General features: G+C 39.9%; 1 protein-coding gene across 7 annotated transcripts in view; it reads left to right on the top strand.

The window, feature by feature from the left end:
• Positions 1 to 10,083: 10,083 nt before the first annotated feature.
• Positions 10,084 to 20,138, top strand: part of kcnab1b (potassium voltage-gated channel, shaker-related subfamily, beta member 1 b) — a 39,671-nt gene continuing 29,616 nt past the window's right edge. The window contains exons 1-2 of one of the 7 annotated variants that reach the window (XM_036005773.1): positions 10,312 to 10,328; positions 16,130 to 16,676. In XM_036005773.1, coding sequence (XP_035861666.1) covers positions 16,462 to 16,676 — 215 coding nt within the window. In that variant the 5' untranslated portion in view covers positions 10,312 to 10,328; positions 16,130 to 16,461. Of the gene's footprint in view, positions 10,329 to 12,670; positions 12,914 to 14,809; positions 15,308 to 16,129; positions 16,677 to 20,138 lie in introns of those variants that run through there. The other 6 variants (XM_036005771.1, XM_036005772.1, XM_036005770.1 and 3 more) reach the window with 6 other exon arrangements.

Here is a 20,138-nt window from a genome sequence, read left to right as displayed (position 1 = left end):
CCTGATGGGTAAACAAACTCATAACAAGAATATGATATTTGGCCAAAGGTGGCTTTGGTTAATGTTTTATCGTTCTTGGTCAACAAGACTCGTATTTACAATCCTTTTTTTTTCTCCACTAAAAAGATAAGGCTGGTGGGATATTTCTATATTTTTGTTATTGTCAGCAATTTCAATGAAGTGACTTACATCAATTAATTAATAAACAATTAATCATACTGACAAGTATTGTCTTTGCAGCCAAAGCCTTAATTGAATGTATTCCTAATACAGGCATTGCAGTTTATTTTGATTCAATCTCTCTCACACACACACACACACACACACACACACACACACACACACACACACACACACACACACACACACACACACACACACATATCTAAAACTCAATAATTAACAGGTTTAATCTCCTTTGGTTAATTTGTGCTTAAAGAGAAATGTAAAAATGAAAAGTTGTTGTTTCACAACCAGTGTTTTATTGATTTATTTATTTATTGTACTTGTACTATTTAAGGTTGTTGGACTTTGGACAGAACCACACTGTTTCCCCTTTTTCCAGTCTTAAACCAAGCTAATCACTTCTGGCTCTAGATCTGTACTTACAGTTTTTTTCTATTGCTAAACGACAGTGGTCACAACTGAAGCCACATGTGCAAAACTCAAACTACAGTCTGCACTACCAACAGTCACCTGAGCTAAACAGTTCACATCTCCTGCAAAACTCTTGTATTTTGTTCTATTTCCGTTGTCTTGTTTGTAGATTTCTGTACTTATCCTGTTGTGTATATTTCTGGTTACTTATTTCCCGGTTCATTGTGTAGGTTTCTGTTTACCCTGTTTTGACTGTGTTCTGTGTATTTCTGTTTCCTGTTTTAATTTGATAGTCTGGTTTTCTGTCTTGTTACGTCCAGTTTTACTTTCTGTGTTTTCCCGCCTTTGTTGATTACCCTGTCTCTCCTAATGTGTTTCACCTGCTGTATCACCTGTCCCTCATTTGCTCATTACCTCATGTATTTAACCTCTGTGTTCCCTTTGTCTCTTGTTAGATCGGTTTGTGTCCATTTGTGCTCGTGCCCTGTCAGTTTGTGTGTTTACCTGTGCTGGTCGTGTCTTCCCCCGTCCGTTCTGGTCAGTCTCTGTGCTTCCTGTATTTCCCTGGTTTTTTGGACTTCCTTGTTTTTTTTTATTCTTTTTGTCTTCTTTTTGGAATTGTTTTTTTGCCTGCTTCCCCCCAGGACTCCCTTGGTTCTTCGTTGTGTTTTCATTAATAAATCCTCGTGCTCAAACCTCCTCCTGCCTGCCTGCCTCTCCCTGCATTTGGGTCCTTTAATTCCCTCCAGCGTAACAGTTTCCATTGCTTTCACCTCCATTACTTTCTGGAAAACGGTAAGAACGCAGTTTTACTATAGTAAAGATATATTTCAAATGACTCCTCACATGTTTTGCAAAGAATATCAGCTTCAGCCTTCAAACGGACGCTTTAGAGTTCATTCTTTCAATCGCATCAGACTTAGTTTTCCTCAATTGCTAAAACACTAAAACCCATTGGCTGAACAAAGTTCTCAGTTGCCTGAACTTATTTAGCTAATTGTGCAGTCTGTTGTCAATACCTTAAACCATTTCACATGGTAAAACACAATTTGCAGATCTCACTTAGACTTTTCAGGAAAACTCTAAACATTCTCATTCTCAAAACACATTCTGCACTCTAATGCACATGTCATCCATACTGGTAAACACAAGTGGCAACAATCAAATACAAAGAGAACACATGTCATTGATTGAACACAACCACTCAAAATTGATTTCACTTGTTTCAAATGATGTGACACAACCAATATAAGCCAGTTCAGAGAGCAAACCGGTTGAAGTTGGGAAGGAGTCTGAGAATGGATAGAAGAAACAATGTGAGAGGATGAGTGTATGCGAGGTGTCAGGGCTGGATAGCCTCAGGAGGGACAATATTGCTTGTGATGTCAAAGTGCTCTGGCCTGACCCAGCCCAAAGACAAGAAGCACACTGATCACATGTTTACTCCTTTGATTTTTGTTCCTTTTAGTATTGTATACTGTAGTACAGTGCATTGTAGGCTGTATACTGTACAATGAACAAATTGTATGGCCCTGAACATTGTGCCTTACATTTGTTACTGTAACAGTACTGACTGCTCAATAGATTTTGACTGGTTGCAGATTTATATCAAAGAATTACAGTATCACAGACAAAGGACAAGTTTGTGAGATGCAGGGTACAGTACTGTAAAAATAGGGATGCAAGGAGGAAGAACAAAAATTGCAAAGAGCAAAGCAGAGTAGTAATTTCTGATCAATTTTAGAGCTACTATGATAGAACATGTTTTCGTTCATCTAAAGACAATGACGGAAAAATATGAAATTTGTTTTGAGATTAAAAATCTACTTCTCCCTGAGAACTATGTTTTGAACAATGTGTTTTCTATTTTTTGGTGTATTTACTGACTGCTTGATAGTGTATCATTTTGATCACTTTGTTTATGATTTGAGAGCAGTGTTTGATTTTGAACACAGGTAAAACTGTTTTGAGGTGGAAGTTTAATTTTGCAAGAGGAGTCAGAGGTTTTGTAAATTGTGCTTGAAGATGAGGTTTTGTGTTTTTCAGAAAATGGAGCAATTTTCAAAAATTGTGTTTTAGCAATTGAGAAACTGTAAACCAGCTACATTAGTGTAAATCCAGTGCAATATTTATTCAGGGTTACAAGTCTCCAAGACCTTGTCTGTGTGTATGTTCATGTCATTTTCTGTTATACATGTATGCTTTGTTTCCTTACTTGGGTGTTTGTCATTTTATGGTAATGTTTCATGTATGTCTTTTGGTGTCATTCATCTTATGTATGTCTGTATGTATGTCTGTCCTTTTTTTTTTTTTTATACTTGCTACCCAGGGATGCAAGAAGTATTTCAGCCCTGGCTGACAATAAAGTTGTATTGTATATAGGGTTTTTCACTTGTGGTATCTTTGCTCTTTTACCTGTTTCTCTCAAATGGTACAGTGTATAATCATTTCATTATTTGGTGTTTGTGTACAAAAAGGCTTTCTGAGCTTTCTCTATATAAATACCATATGTTCACTAACTAGTCTAAAACAAGACACCTGAGGCCTGTACTACGAATCAAGATCAACATGTCCTGGATTTCTTTCAGTTACCCGGCTTCACCAAACCTATCAACCGCGGTCCCGCATAAGCTGTGTCACGACGCTGGTTAACAACTACTTCAATCAACCCAGGGTTTCCCAATCCAGCGACGCGTTCACATAAAAGAGGCGGTGTTTGCACAGCACGACCAATCACAAACATCTACCAGAGCTGCATATTTTACATAAGAGCAAACTATAATTCTACATAAATATGAAGAACACAAACATGGTTTTACAGGCAAAACGCAACACAGTCGCTGCTTCCTTAAACAAGAAGGAAAGCTGGCAAAAAATAGCCGACGCTGTGCGTAAATCACAACGCTTATCAACATCACTTCCCCATCAGTCAGGACCAAGAGCTGACCATAATTACACTTGTGCACTTTCCATAAACTGCCGTTGCTTTAGCCTAGTATTTCAGTTGCAACCCTGGCAGTGGAAGCCATCGTGAGAGCAAATAAAATATATAAAAACATAATTCAAACTGATGTGCGCATTGGCAACACACGGCTCAAGAAGCCGAGTCGATGTGTAATTCCCTCCCATTACAATCTATGTATTTCATAAATATACACATCAGGGAATGTTAACGGGGTTGTCGGTCTCTAAATGTTTTAACTTTTCTGAGCGCACCTCTCTCTCCGCCCACCAAGCTCCACCTGATCTAAGAACGGTGACGCCGTTATCAATCGAGTATTGATTGGTCAGTAGGCGGTGTTTTTACACCGGTTGATCTCTAATCTCCAACATAACCTGCTCCCGACCAGGTTAGGTGTTCAGCATAAGTTACCAGGGCGATTTAACCCGATCACAAGTGATCCACCGTCGTGATACACAAAACCCTGGGTTGAACCTTAAGTTACCTCGTTAACGGCAAATCTTTTTGCACGTGGCTTCAGTTGTGCCCACTGTCGTTTAGCCATGGAAAAAAAACTGTAAAGGTATAGTAAGTGATGCTAATCTAATACACTTTTTGTCAAATTCAGCTAATATCTCCTCACGGTCACCTAGCTTTCTATTTTCTGTGAGTGCTGGGGAAAAAAAATGGTGTTTCTGTAAACAGGGAAACAAACAGGAGTGCACGAGCCACACAATACTATTCCAACCCGCAGCCCCATTGGTTTAGATGATAAATTATGGCCAGAGAAGCTGAAGTAATAGACTCCTTTGACTGGAGCAGTCAAAATACCTGGGGATGATCAACAGAGAGAGTTACATCTGTTGTGTTTTCCATTTCATCTAGAGTCAGAGACAGTATGTATTTACCAAATAAACCAATTTATCTATGAATACACCTCATTATGGTAAGTTTACCTGTTGCAGGGTTGTATGTGCCTGTGTATGTGTACACATTCTTGTAGATCAGTGTGATCTCAACATTAAATGGTCCAACACCTCCACCGGGGCCGAGAGATGCTCCAAATGCCACCTGCTTACCTTGAGAGACTACATGAAAACGAGGAGTTTATTATTTCATTACTTCCGTTAGTTTCTTCTTCTCTGATAGACCAGAACAAACTAATCCTTTTTTTTACTATTTACTTTACAACACTTAAAATAAACAACATAAACAGAATGTTTTCTGAATATTCTCTGAACTATAGCATTTTTTCTTTCATAACTTTAATGATTGCTTTATGGAATCCCTAAGATAAGGTAGAACAGAAAAAAAACAAGATATAAAACAAAATCAATATAATAGAGGATACAAGAAAGATAAGACAGTGTATGATACAGAAACATATTTTGTACAAAACAAACGATTGCCGATCTTTGAGAGTACCTGAAGTTATTTGCACGTGATGGACCACAGCCGCTTCCACACTGATGGTCTTCATTTTCTAACAGTGTTGCCTTGCTGCCTGTAGGAGTCAGATCGTGCACAATTGTGGATGAGTCACTTGGGGGAACAGTGAAGAAAAGACCTCACATATCCAGGGACTGAAATAGACTAAATGCTCTACTGCACAATTAGTGGGAGGACACAGCAGACACACAGAGGTGCTCTCAGCTCCCAGACATCATCATCCAACATCTTATCTTCATTGTGTGTGTGTGTGTGTGTGTGTGTAGCCTTGTTTAACTATATTCATGGGGTCCAAAAAACCTGGAGTCCAGTATACTTGTGGGGTCCCGACAGCTTTGTGGGGCCAAAATGCTGGACCCCACAAGTTTAAAGGGCTGTTTGAGGGTTAAGACTTGGTTTTAGGATTAGGGTTAGAATTAGGTTATGGTTAGGGTGAGGGTAAGGGTTAAGGTTAGGCATTTAGTTGTGATGGTTAAGGTTAGGGTAAGGGGCTAGGGAATGCATTATGTCAATGACGGGTCCCCACAAAGATAGTGCCACAAACGTGTGTGTGTGTGTGTGTGTGTGTGTGTGTGTGCGCTCGCGCGCGCACACTGCACTTCCATCTTCGTTATGGTTTCTGAAAAACTGCATGTTTCTTTTATGGGCAAAAAATATATTACAAAAATCTACAAATATAACTTAATAAGACTTTAGATTGTTCAAAGCCTAATATGCGGTTTCCTTGGATACGGCTGCTGGATGCGGCTCTCCACTAGAGAGCAGACGGGTACAACTGAGGAAGAGAAAAATGGTATGGAGTCCTATTTATATCAATACGTTTTCATTTAAGGAGGAGGAGGAAAAAATCTCTAACTGTTCTTACCTGTGATCTCTTGCTTCAGAAGCTGAAACTGTTTTTCAGTGTTTGTCACTCTGGCCTCCACGTCTTTGATGTTCTTGTTACTGGAATCGCAGTCCACCTTGGCCACAGGCAGGTAGAGGAGGCAGAAAGCCAATGCAGCCAGTGCAGTCTTGATCTTTTAGTCTCTTCTGTCCTGTAGTAGTAGTTGATCTTAAGCCTTAAGGACAGCTCAGAGCTTTTGTGCTGTACTTTACAACTTATGCTTTATATACCACCCCGAAGAGGAAATGTCCCTGCACTGAAAATTCCCCTCCTGGAAAATAAAAAAACTGTTTCTCCATCTGTCATTGGCATGCTTTTACTTTTTCAATGGAAAATATTGTTTTTCACTCATGATTGCTTTTAAAAACAACACGAAGAGGATATTATTTGAAGATCTTTCTTTTGCCTTACAGGGTGACTTTGTTTTTGTTGTTTAAACCTGGACCCTATTTCCCAATGTTGTTGTGTGTAAGTGACTGATGGGAACAACAATCTTTGGAATTGGTCCAGTATTAAGCGAGAACGCTGTGATTAGCAGCCACGAACCGGACTGCAATGTAATCCTAATTGTCTATTTCGTCACTAAAAGTGCAGTTTTTGCCAAAGTTTTTGCCAAAGATTCCTGTACCCATCAGTCTCTTAGACACAAAAAAATAGGAATATAGGGTCCAGGTTGAAAACAAAATGAAATAAGGAAGAAAGATAAGACTGTATATGAATACATATAAATGTTTACTGCAAACCAATAGATAATGTAACAATCTTGATCTTTGAGTTTACAGTGAAGGCATTGACACATCAATCAATCAAGAGTGTCTTCCACTTGAGGGTCTGATTTTTCATGTATCAGACATATACTCATACACTTAGGCCTGTGAATGAGTTATGTGTGTTCCTGTTGGTTTTTGGTTGTTGATAAATTTTAGTACAAGTACACAGAACTAACCTACAGGCTTCTCTTGCTGGAGCCACCAGGAGCTCAAACAAAAGCTGCATTGTCTTTTAATTTGTCAATCATCTAAGAATAAAGTTGACATCACTCTGGCCCACAGAGTGTCTGCCCCCCCTCTCTTTTATCTCCTTTGTTACTGTTAATATGTTCATTTTTGTGTTCGTCTGTTTGTCCGGCTCTCTTTGCTGTGTCTATGCACATGTGCCCTTTTTTTTTTTAAAATAATTCTGTAGAAATTGTGTTGGTGTATTACTCTAAATTACTCTGTTGGCCAGTCATGACAAAGAAAGATCTTCAGCAAACACATCCTATTCTATCCCATCCTATCACTCCTCTGTGGTCCCGCATGACCAGCATTGCATTGTACTTTCATGGAGATGCTTTTAGGCCACATTTTCTCCACAGGATGACTAAATATATTGAAAAAGATTTCCATCTTCAATATTGTTTCTGCAAGGCTGTGTGTTCCTTTTCTGAATGAGCAAAGTAGAAAATGTACAAATGTAACTCACTAAGCCTCTTCAGGCTTGATACTGTATGAGAAAATAAGAGATTTTTTCCTTGGATCTGGCTGCTGTAACCTCTCTGTTCACAAGAGGGCAGGCAGGTACAACTGACCAAGAGCAAAGAGGGTACTTATGTGTAACTTCATATGTAAGATGCACTGCATGCAACATTTTGGGATTACTATACATTAAATGATCTCTACCACCTCCTCACCCTCAACTCATGCAGACGAATGATAAAAAACTGCTCATGCATTCCCAGTGCAAACTCACAGTACAAACAAAAGTGGCCAAATGTATTGCCCCCTCCCCCTCTCGGGGTGTCTCTTTGGTATTTTTCCGTCAGCTGTTTAAGCGGCAGGTTGAGTGGCAAAGATGTGGCAGGAAGATGAGCCACACCTGAATCCACTCTTTCTGATTATCCTCTTGATTTCTCAACCAGAGAGGGCTTGGATATGCAGTCCATGTCTCTCTCTGCCCTGACAGCCAGCAGGGTTTATTTTTGGTTTGTTTGTCTTTTGTGTTCTGTTAGTTTTGCTTTCCACACACTCACTCACACCTATGCACTCACTACACCACTGATAATGAAAACTGAAACACATGTTTTATCGTAAACTATTGTTCAAAATGGATTAAAGCTAGTTTGTAGTTTCTGTCGCCACCCATGAGGAATTTCTAAGTAATGACAACAACACAATCCGCGTGTCCACATAACGCAAGCCTTCAGTGATGGCACACCACCCCTCCTCCATGCAGTTGCTATAGCGTTTATCTTGCCAAATCAAAAAGGACACGGAGGATTAAAAAAAAACATGGACTCTTCAGAAGAGGTAATCATCATGTAATTTTAATGCAACAGAAATGCAGACGGTCCTTTCGGGTCACTTTCTTTTTTTGGATTTTGGTCCTTCTAAAACGCATTACTCAAGCTTCTATGCGCAAATGTCGCCAGACTGCACCGTTTAGTTAACATAGCCATACTAAGTTGTGTGGAGCTGACAGGCTTAATTAGCTTTGTATCAACTCATTTAAATTGGTTTTAATGTAATCCTTAATTATGTGTGGTCTCCCTTATTTTGTTGAAGCTGGTTCATGACAAATTAATAAATAATGTGAGGTTAGTAGTAGTAGACTTTATGAAATAACAGCTATAAAACCTGGTCTTAGAATAATAGTCTTTTATAATAAAAATACAACTTTAAGCGAGGAGTATTATGAAATCCCCATGTGTGGCATAATATATCAATAAGATCACTGCCTAGAAGATGGAAATACATACTCATTATAATCCTTTATTTTATCCTGCTGAAAGGCCTAAACCTGCAGAAATTAGGCCTTTTTGGATATTAAGGAGGTAACAGAAAAATATGTTACCTCTCACATGCTAAATTGTAAAAGTAGCACACAGACTGACAAAATCAGTTAACAGATTAAGGAATGTCAGTTACACAGCATTATTTCTTAAGTTTGCTAACATTAGCCACCATAAGCTACTGGTCATACCAGACCAAATAAGCCTGTAGCAGCAAAACCCTTGAGTGTATTGAACTAAGCAAGGATGCATTTTATTTCTTATGAATTCAACTTTTCAGTTGTAAGAGGAAGATTATGCCATTTCTTTTTTTCAAGTTTCAGGAGTATACTGTCAGGGGATATTTACAACTCCAAACAACATAGCCATTGTGGTCAGCATTATGGAAGTAAATCTGTTTCATCGGATTTTGAAATTAAAAAGCCATTGAATTTGCCAATCTGAATTTCTTTGCCTCTGAATTTTCAACAACAAATTTCTCCAGCTGACAGCGGGGTCTGTGAGCACCAGCCACCAGCTGGCTCTCATGTCAGACTGGAGCTTCTCAAGCCGACAACATCGGAGCTAATGTGCAATTCTGAATTTATGAACTTAGAAAAGCAAAGGTGGAAATTTGTGTTTGAGTAAAATTCAGAGGCAAAAAAAATCAAATACATAATTTCAATGCATAAATATTCAGTGCTAAAAATTCAGTGGGTTTTTAATTTCAAAATCTGCTGAAACAGATGTACTGCCATACAGCATGCACTCAGTGTATCTTACTACTACTACTACTACTACTAATACTGGTTACCTGGTTCATTGTGTTGTTGGTAGTGCGTCTGTCTCTTGGCTGCATTTCTGTTACAGTCGCTATGTAATTAATATCTTCAAGGAAATGTTCCCAGAGCAGAGGTGGACTGATTTGCTCAGCTCAGTACATAATGTACAACAGATGGATATATTTCTGAAGTACAAGTGGACATAAATATTTATATTTTTATATATATATATATATATATATATATATATAGTTTGGCTTGCCTCGCAGACAAACCGGCTTCCTGGAGCCATTGTCTTTTAATTTGTCAATCATCTAAGAATAAAGTTGACATCACAGGTATGGCACACAGAGTTTCTGCCGCCTCTCTGTTGTCTCCCTTAATACTGTTTAATACTGTGTCTGTTTGTCCAGCTGTCTTTGATGTGTCCATGCACGTGTGTACTTTTAATAATAGACAGTTGTTTAATATATATGTAAAAATTGTGTTGGGGTATTGCTCAAAATCACTCTGTTGGCCATAGTCATGACAAAAACTTCCGCAGTAAACAAATAAGGCTATCCTCTGTAGTCCCACATGATCAGCATTGCATTGTACTTACATGGAGATGTTTTTAGGCCACATTCTCTTCACAGGATGACTAAATATATTAAAAAGGATTTGCTAACTAAAGAAGCAGCCTGTGGGAGACAAGGTTGATCCAAACATGTATCTCAAGGCAGCCTGCACTGAGATCCCAGTGCCCAGGCAGAGAGGAGGGCCCAGGCTGGATCGCTGCCCCAGTTACACCCAGCAGAGGCAGGGAGCAGGAACCAGGGTGCATTACCCCAGCCCCACCAGCTGCCTTCCAGGAAGCTTCGAAGACAGCAGACCGCAAGAGCAGCAGGGTTTGGAGGAGCCGCTTCATGCCAGCATGGTGTACAGGTAGGATATTATGTTCTGAAAAAGGTTGCATGCACTTCAAAATTAAAATAGATAAATCCAAGCCATGCTGCATTATCTGATATGGTGATAGGGCGCTTGTAGAAGGAGATATACAGCACACACGTTTTACATTACTTACATGTTGCATCATTTTGGCTTACATGTCAACTTTTTTGATATGTTCAAGGGTCAATGTGAATTTAGTTTAAGCCCAATCAGGGTACACAGCATCCTGTTTGTCAATTCACTCCAATGTGTGTCATTTATAAACCCCTGGAATTAAGAATTAAAGTTTAACTCTGCTCAGCGGGGTCCCTGTCCTGTTAAATACCTAATGTATTCATTATCTCATGATAAGGCAGAGTCCTTCTTAGCACAGCGAGACCCAGCACTAATTCCCATTCCGCAATTAAACTGGCACATGAGGCCACCTTTAGACATGCTGCTATATCTTCAGTGTCTTCATTATGTATGTGTGTATATATATATATATATATATATATATATATATATATTCCAATTATATTTTTCTCTTTCTTGGTTCACATTATTGTTATGGTACCAAATTCTCATCCTACTGTACTTCATAACTGGTTTCCGAAAGGCCAAAATGAAGCTTAAACTTGGCAGCTAATCCAAAAATAGGCAAAAGAGGTGGAGCGTGAAAATGCTCATATTGTGCTTTTTGGCTTTTCCCCTTTCCTTTATTGTGTTATATATCTTTTTGTGCACATTATAGGTTTACAAAGTGAAAAAGCCCAAAGTCCACCCCAAAGGGACTTACCATCTTCCAGAGAAAACACTGTTCACAAACTGCTCCAAACAGCTCTATTGTAGTCCAGCCTTTACTTCCGTGACGAACGTGCGTCACTTTGTAACACGCGTTATAATGCTTGCCTAGCTGCTAGCGTGGCACTGCCTCATACTCTGCAACTGACTAGCTAGCAGTACTTACTGTGCATGTGTGACTCCCAACAAAGATGGACTAGAAGTGAGATGCCTCACTCTGTAGCTAAAACAGAGAGCTCAACACACAGGGTGAAAAGAGGAGCTGAAGCAATGTGCAGTACAACAAATATATGGTGTTTTCTGAAAATTAAACCACATAAACTTATTCTGGTACAACCTCTAAATACAATTATGAACCTGAAAATGAGCATAATATGAGCACTTTAATATCATTTTAATTTGTGTACCAGGCTGTAAACATGTGAGTCAGCCTCAAGTGGCCTTTCAAGGTACTGCCATTTTTTGGCTTAATTTTTCAGCACCCAAGGTTGCCGCTGGAATGGCATCAATCTTCTCATCTAACTCTAGGCAGGGAAGCAAATAAGGATATTTCCCAAAAATGTCTAACTTTAATGTTATTTTTTTTTGCACTATGACTATACTAATACCCTAAGTGATGGTAAACAAATGAATTAAGCGGATTTATAGGCTTACATAGCTTTGCGCGTGCATGGCACATGACACTGTTAAACTGTAATGCCCCTGATGTATTTATTATTTTTATTGTAAAATGTATCATCTCCCCTGTGCATTTAGGATGAACTGTTACCCTAGGCATATTCTGTTCCAATAACATATACATACAAACATACATATGATGCATAAAAACTAAAATTTCAAAGTGAGCTTGTAAGCAATTTATCCTGAGGTTGAAATTCTGCAGGTACATACACATTTCATCAATACTGAATCTATGAACCATTGAGTGCTTCACCATTAGAAAATAAATAGCCCTGCATTCACTTCCCTTTATAATTCAATATCCCCACTATGAGGCCATATGCCTGCTGGGCAGACACATAAGGTCATTAGGTTTCTGTAGGGGCTGTTACAATGAAAATGTCAGCATTCATCAGGGGCACCATATGTAGTGGTTGCAAACTGAGATGAGGTTGTGGCAAAGGCTGAAAATGATGCTAATCATAATGATGGGAAATGTCATAACTGGTGGTGGAAATGATGATTATAATGGGAATAGTAGTTATGGGGAGATGATAAGGATGGCATGATAATATAAGTAGAAGCTTTTGGTACTGTATGTGAAGGACGGTGATGACGATGACGATGATGATGATGATGATGATGATGGTGACGACCTTGTATTTTTGGTTAAATCCTTGTCCCCTCCTATCAGATTTAGAGTCAAGCTTCTTCATCAATAGCCTATTTCATGCATGTTTGCTGGCCCAGAGTGAAATTTGTAGCGCTTAATAATAACTGTGACTATTACTGTATGTCTACACCGAGTCTGTACCACCCTTTTAGAGCAGATTAAACAACCAAATCCTCTGTGGTTTTGTACGTGCAGTGTATCAGAGTCACTTGTGCCGCCGGTCTAATCGTTATAGGGGAAACACTACGGACTTGGTGTGGGAGCGTGCTGTGTTAAATTGTGATTTAGAGAGGAGAGATGGGAGTGGGGGAATGAGAGAACAGGGGATACCAGAAGGACAGAAGATATGAGCGAAAAAGGGGAATGCAGAGGAAAATACAGCAAGAGACTGGGACTGCTGCAGCAGTGACGTCACAGACAGCTTGGAAAGGTTTCCCCCTATCTCTCAAATACTCAACAGGAGGTTAGTGCAGATAAGGACAACTGTCTATTATTGAATAGCCTTTTGAACACAAGGGTGAAATGTGCAACACAAAAATATTTCATCTGTCAAAATAAAAGACAAGATAAAATAAGTGTTTACAGAGCTGTAATTGTGTGATATGGATGTTGCTGAATGTGGCTATAATAGATAAAGAAAAGCACTGCTCTCTGCATAGATAGATGCAGCATTTTAAAGGAAAATCGGCAGTGGTATTAAGCTGACAGATGTTCCGCACTGTGGGAAACCCAAGGTTTGGTTAGAGGTATTTATCAGTCTCCTCAGTGCAGCATCATGGTGGCTCATACAGTTGACATATAGAGGTCTGTGCCATAGCAACAGAGTTTTAGAACTCTATTATAGGTTCTTACTGGAGCAATTAAAGCACAATGGTTTGCCTCAGGGTAGCAGCATTATGGCCCGTCGGGGATTCCAGTTCTAGTTGACGCTTTTGACTGACACACTTTTAAATGGGATCGCCAGGGAGGAAGTTGTAGCCTTAAGGTGCTGGTGACATTAGAGGGATGTTTTCAACTTTTACCTCTCCAGAATATCGCAGAACAACGTGATCAAGCCAGAACAGGGTCTTCCAACAGGCAAAAGGACTGTAGAAGATGTAGAAATGGCAGCACTTTTTGTGATTTAAAGGTGCACTCCACTGATTTTACACATCAAGCTCAGTTTACTCGTCAAAGAGAGTGCTTCTGGTCCTGTAAAAATAGATTTTTGTATAATGGCTTCTGTGGCTCTGGAAGGAGCTTTTCAAACTCTGCTAAATGACCCTGATGTTGTCAGGTTGTTCTTTGAGACTTCAAATCCATAAGTTTAATAGACTTAAGAAATAATTCAAGTTGCATTACGGGAAATGTAGGATACAGGGTTTTTGGATCTTTTGCTTCAATTTTCTTTTCTTTTTTTCTTTTTTTTTTTAATTTTACTTAATTTGTCAGTCCTCCAATTTTGTGGAAGTGCACATCACTGGAATGCCCCTTTAAGAAATATTTGTCTTCAGTAATTATTCTAGCTCGAAAAGACAAGTCAACACAAGTCATTGTTTAGTGTCAAATTCCCCTCATTGTTTGATCTCTGGAGGTCATGTGCCGAAACGTTTTAGTAGCATTCCTATGTATTACAAGCACTTGAAAAGACAATAAAAAGGTATAACCTCAACTCAAATACATTACATTTCATCACACAATGTATAGTTTATCAACATATACAAAAATCTGACCCAGAATCCAACTTTGGCAGCAAAAATGACGGGGCCCTATGAAATGCAATCACAAGGATATAAATAAAACTGTGCTGGCCCCGAGGTTCGTGGATGCTCAATGAACCATGGAATCCGGCATTGTCATATTACTGCTCAGTGGGGGAGGAAAATAAGACGCTGCGTTGCCTGAACACTGGTTTATGCTTTATTTCACTGTGCCACTTAACATCTGCTCTGAGATGTCAGCGTCAGTGTCGGTCTCCCTGGGTTCTTCTTTGAGACTGTAATGAACTATAGTTTGTCATTTATCACAGTACAAAACATGAATTGTGGTATGCAATTTGTACGTTGGTCTTTGATTGGAAGTTAGTACTTATTACATGGTTGTTTATGCAATGTAAAGAGGGCTTGCACTGTAACGGCAGACAACAAAAAGAGGGGGTAGCAAGTAAAGTCGTTACCAGTGAAGCGAAGCGTGTCTTTGGCGTTCACATGTAGGTTACTGTAATTAACCACCATATGCCACTTTAACATCCCGCCTGAAGTAAACGAACACACACATAAACTCATGTCAACTCACCTCCCTTGATTTCCATTCAGAATATACCTCTTCCTCTCTTCCTCTCTCTCTCTCTGTGAGTGTGTGGCGCTATAGTAAAAAACACTGCAGTTCTTTCAGCCAGTCAGTCAGAGCCAGTAGCCTATACACACTGTCTCTCTCTCTCTCTCTCTCTCTCATTCAGCGCCTGGCTCACTCATTCTAGGCTCAACACGCGCTGCTCCTCGCCTCCTCACTGCATCTGTTCTCTTCTCCCTGAAGTGAGGTACCATGCATCCTGCTTTCTCCTCCTTCTCCTCTCCACTTGTCTGTTACCATTCCAGGGTCCCTTTATCAAACAGAGCATTCTTGCTGCAAAGCCGGGGACCATAAAAGCTGTGTTACTTGCTCGAGGACTTTGGAGACGGGACGAGGCTGCTTGCCGGGTCTGAGGACAGCTACCGGAAACGCTGCTGCTGTTGCCGCTTTCTGTTGGGATGCAGATCTTTGGGGGGTCTGTGCTTGCTGTGTAACACCGCTTGATTCCTCTCAAAGGTGCAGGAGGGCACACGTCAATCAAGAATCTCATCCTTGGTTCTCAGAGAACGTTGAGAACTCATTGTGTGTAAGAACGGTAGATTTAATTCTGTGTGTTGTGAGGGGAAGCAAATGCAGCTGTTTGCCAAACAAGATTCGTGAGTGTTGGTTTGCAAGCATTTGCTTTTCTGTGAAAGCATGACCTTATTTTTAAAATGTGTGACAGGAGTTAGACGGTGTCTGTGCTGATGTGTCTGTGCATGTGTTTACATTGTCGAAAGCCTAGTGTGGTGGTGCAGTGTTACTGTCCCTTGCTCCAGGTGTTTGACTAAAAGGCTTAGCCACGGTTGGAGGATGAGAAAAACTCCCCAGACACCCACAACTCCTGGCTGCCCGACAAAACCTCCCAGATACCTACAGATATATGCATTAAAGGAGGAACTAGAGGCAGACTTTGTAAAGAGAAATGGACCTAAGCAGAAACAAGCAAGAAATCAAATTTGTGTTGGAAATGGAGTGCCCAATAGTTTATATAGAATGAGGTGAGGAAGATAAAACAGGACAAACACAGAAAGAGAAAAATGAGATAGAAAGGCAAGAAAAACTAGGGCAGTATTGAACTCATTCTTTATATTGCCACGGCGAAGCAGCTTATAGGTGTGAGCAGAAAACATTGAACTAGAGAAAAAAGCATGGAAAAAGAAAATACTGATAGAGGTTTTTCTCTTCTTTCTGGTTTAGCAGGACATTTTCCTTGTCTCTTCACACCTTTAACCCTAACCCTTTAACTATCTGCAACACACATGCTCTCAAGTGCTCTACTCAATTGGGCGACTCTTTCAGCGACTCATTCAGTGCCTCTTCTCCTTCATCCTTTTCCCTCCATTTCCATCCTCTCTTATATATTCAGGTGGAGTCAGACCATCACAGAATCACCGTCTCAACTCCTCATACACTGACCAGGACTGCCCTGCTGCTATGTTTGCTCTTGATGTGACATTGGCTTGAGATTCTTCTCCTAAAAAAAACAACTGAATGATCTCATGCCCCCATCATTCCTGCCTTTGATTTCCATATGAGATTCAGCAGCACCAGGCAGAACTGGCCTGGACCATTGACTTTCAACTTTACAATAGAACAACAAGGACAACATCTAAGTTCCACGGACTGTTAGGTACTTTTAAAGACAGAAATACAGCCTTGTTTGTCTTGGAGCAGCTCTAGTGGCATTTGCCAACAGCCATGCAGGTTTCCTTTGCATGCACGGACCACGGGCTGAAGGCCCCGCGTAACGGCGAGCACAGCAAGCAGAACGCCACCAGCCCCAACACAACCAGCCAGGCCCGCGCCCGCTTCCGCACCGTGGCCCTGATAGCACGCAGCCTGGGCTCCTTCACCCACCGCTACCACCACAACCTCAAGGAGTCCACCGGCAAGCTCACCGGCATGAAGTACCGGTATGTAGACTCATGGAGACTGTGTGAGAAAGAAGGAGGAGGTATATTTAGTTTGACTTAGTTTAGCTTGCTTTCCTCTGCCCAGTGTACGCTCTGAAAACCTGTCACAACTCTGAATGTGAGAGAAAGAAACATAATAACTGAATATGAATCACAACACAATATGACTAGAAATTAAATGGTAGAAAAACAAGATAACTAAAATGAGAAGAGACTTAAAAAAAAAAATCAAAAGATGGATACAATGAAGATATGATCAGTGACAGGTAAATAGTTGGATGCTGTGTTTGTGTGAGTGTGTCAAGATAAAATACATTTTTCCAGGTGCATATTTATTGACACCTTATTTTGCATTTCAGAACAGTTTTTAAGTACATACTAACAATGGAAAGCAATTCTTACCAGTGTATCTTGATTGGGAATCAAATGAATGCAAAGAAAGTGACTTTATGAACTTGATTTTAAGATTTGTATTTGTTTATTATTTACTTATTTACTGTAAACAAAAGAAAAATGTGTGAATCTAGTCACACATTTGAATCTAGAGTCAATATAGTGTGCAGTAACTCAGTGATCAGTGATCACTGGTTAATGAGACAGCATTTGCACTTTGCAGCAGTTCCAGTTGGGCTGCTTTCTCCGTGTCGTACAGGCTGTGTAAGCGTGAAACTACTGTCCACCTCAACGGCAATACAGTATAAGACGGGTCAGAACATGCCAACCGTAGTAGGTCTTTAAGACCCGAGTCTTCTACGATGCTGACAGGTCTGCAGTTAGTTGCCACCCATTTTGCAAGAGTGGTAGTCATTTTTTTGGATTTGGTTTCATCCACAGGTCGGCAACTAGCACTCTCCAAAATAGTGCTTTGCCTGAGCCCGCTAGCATCAACCTGAGTCACGTTAACTGTACTGCCCTACAAAGGCAAAACGCCGTAACATCATGTTTGGTCAAAAATGAGTTAATGTCATTTTTGGGTTTTCATTTTTTCCTTTATCATGTGAATAAATATCGTGAGTCAATTTGATTGTTTTAACAAGAAAATAAAGGTCTATGACAACCGTAACATCCAAAACGATACGAGAAACCACAGCAGAACGCCGTAACAGCCGTTACGGCTCTTTGCCTTTGTTCCGGCACGCTGAAGTTGAGTTACGGTGTTCTGACTTTGTTTAGCCAGGCATCAAGAGAGATGTTACTGTGCCGCCGTGATGTTACTGTACTCTGGCTTTGTCATACTGTCAAAGTTTGCCGCTTTTAATTGTCACCAAACCACGTAACATACAAATGACACATCTTTGAAATAAAGTGGGGATGGTTCAGGTCTGTCAACGTCAGTGACAGCCCGGAGCTAGCTAAATTTAATCTGTGTCACGTAGCACTAACGGTGATGCTGACACACCTCCTCACTTGGAGGAGCCTCACATCAGACGCCGAAAACCAATTATTAAATACACAGGCATCCTACCTTTCCATGCAATCCGATATAATCCATGGAAGATATAATCCATAGCAATGCATGTCATCTGCTGTATCCACAACAATCCATACGTGTTTGTATTTCCTTCTTGCAGGTGTTCATGTCAGATCGTACACAAATCCATAATAGCAGCTAGTTATCACTAACGTCCGTACAAAGTAGGCTAACCTAAATGGTCGGTCAACTCTGTCTATGTTATCTCAGAGTTAAAAAGTAGTAATCCAAGTTGAGTTTGTTGACTGTGCATCGTGAGCAGTTTGGTGGCCCTTAACCCTTAACCAGGGGCGGTTCTAGGACCAGACCTTTAGGGGGGCTCAGCCCCTAATGAGAATATGACACGGATACAGTGCCTTGCAAAAGTGTTTTAACATAATATATTTATCGTTAAACAATAAATATACCTTTGTATTCAATTATAATTAAATTATCTTTATTGAGAAAATATTTATTGTATTTATTCATATTGTATACTGTACTGCAAAGTAACTTATCTGTCATACTGTTTAACTGTTAGTGTTGCCGCACTATCCTGATCTGTATAGCACTAAATAGGAACAACCAAAGGTCTTCTATATCATTTAAAACTAATACCATGATGACTAGACCTTGGTTAGGTGTTCTTATAATGGATGTAAGTATGGTGAACAGCAAGCTAATATTGATTATATGTCAGTTACTGCCTTTTGCCTTTGCACGACTCCTTGTTTTTGGCACATGATACAAAGGCAGAGTACAGTAACTGCCAAACAAGGGTCAAAGGTCAATTTTGAGCTCAAGATTTTTTTGCATACAAACATTTCTTCATTATAGCAACTAGTTGTCAAATTTTGGGAGTCCTACCTATAATACTTTTGTCTGGACAAAACAGAAACTTTAAAGTCATTTTTCTCAGTTTCACACTCTAGCGAGTTAAGGTCTTTTGCCTTTGTAGGGCAGTGTACTACTATGCTTAGCTCGTCGGTGGTAGCTCAAGCTTGACCTGCTTCGGTGATATTTTAATTCAGTTTTACACAATGTGCATATGGCTTTCGACCCATCCGGGAGTTTTGGAAAATAAAAAGCGCCATTCAGAATTTTTTTCTCCATCATGCCTGCAGCCTGCAGCAGCAGGATGTGTTGTTACAAGGAAATATGACAAAGTGCAGCAAAGGGTCAAAATAGTAGTCTGTTAGGCACGACGCAAAGCTGAGTGAAAATAAATCAATAAATGGCGGCATGCGATTAAAAAAAAAAATGAACGCGTTATGCTCGGCCCTTAATCGCATCGCGATTAACGCGTTAATGCTGACAGCCCTAAAAATGACCAACAAATACAAAGAAAACAAAGATATGTCCATAATAACCTAATATGATGAAATTAAGATAATAAAATTAAAAAAAACTTAAAATTTTTATTACAGCATAGTTGGATGCAGTCATCAACATGTACGGATAAGAAAAAGATACAAATTTGAGATTCTCACAACACATAAGCTGACCAAAACGGTGGTGGTGAACATCTGTGCCAGCTGTGTGTACTGACACAATCTGTCTATAAATAGAGTGTTTGAGAAGTTCAGTGGCAAATGTGAGAGCATAACTGATGCAGCAGAGTATGGATACCATGAGCTACAATATGGGAAAATAGAACTTATAGTAGTGCTGATTCTTTCTAGACAACGTATTGTCCGTAGGAGTAGCAGTAGTAAAACAATTTGAATGCCCATGAGAAATAGTACCAATAAAATAGATACCAGAAACCAGTGAAATATATGTGACATCCTGGTGAAGCGGACCACATATAGCTAAATAAATCACCCGATACATTATGTGCATCTACAGCACAACACCTCCCTGTATCAAAGCTGAGTTTGATCTTTAAGGTCTCTCATGTTCTATCCCACCAGCATCAGTAAGAGAACCAGCCGCATACTGTTCTCATTAACCGGCCGCTACCATACAGTACATTCTGGAAAGTTTCACAGTAAAGTGTGTGTGTGTGTGTG

This window comes from Sander lucioperca, chromosome 9 (assembly GCF_008315115.2).
Source record: "Sander lucioperca isolate FBNREF2018 chromosome 9, SLUC_FBN_1.2, whole genome shotgun sequence".
In the NCBI taxonomy this organism is placed as follows: domain Eukaryota; kingdom Metazoa; phylum Chordata; class Actinopteri; order Perciformes; family Percidae; genus Sander; species Sander lucioperca.
Note: the sequence above shows the minus strand (reverse complement) of the source record. Positions and strands in the feature narration are given on the sequence as shown.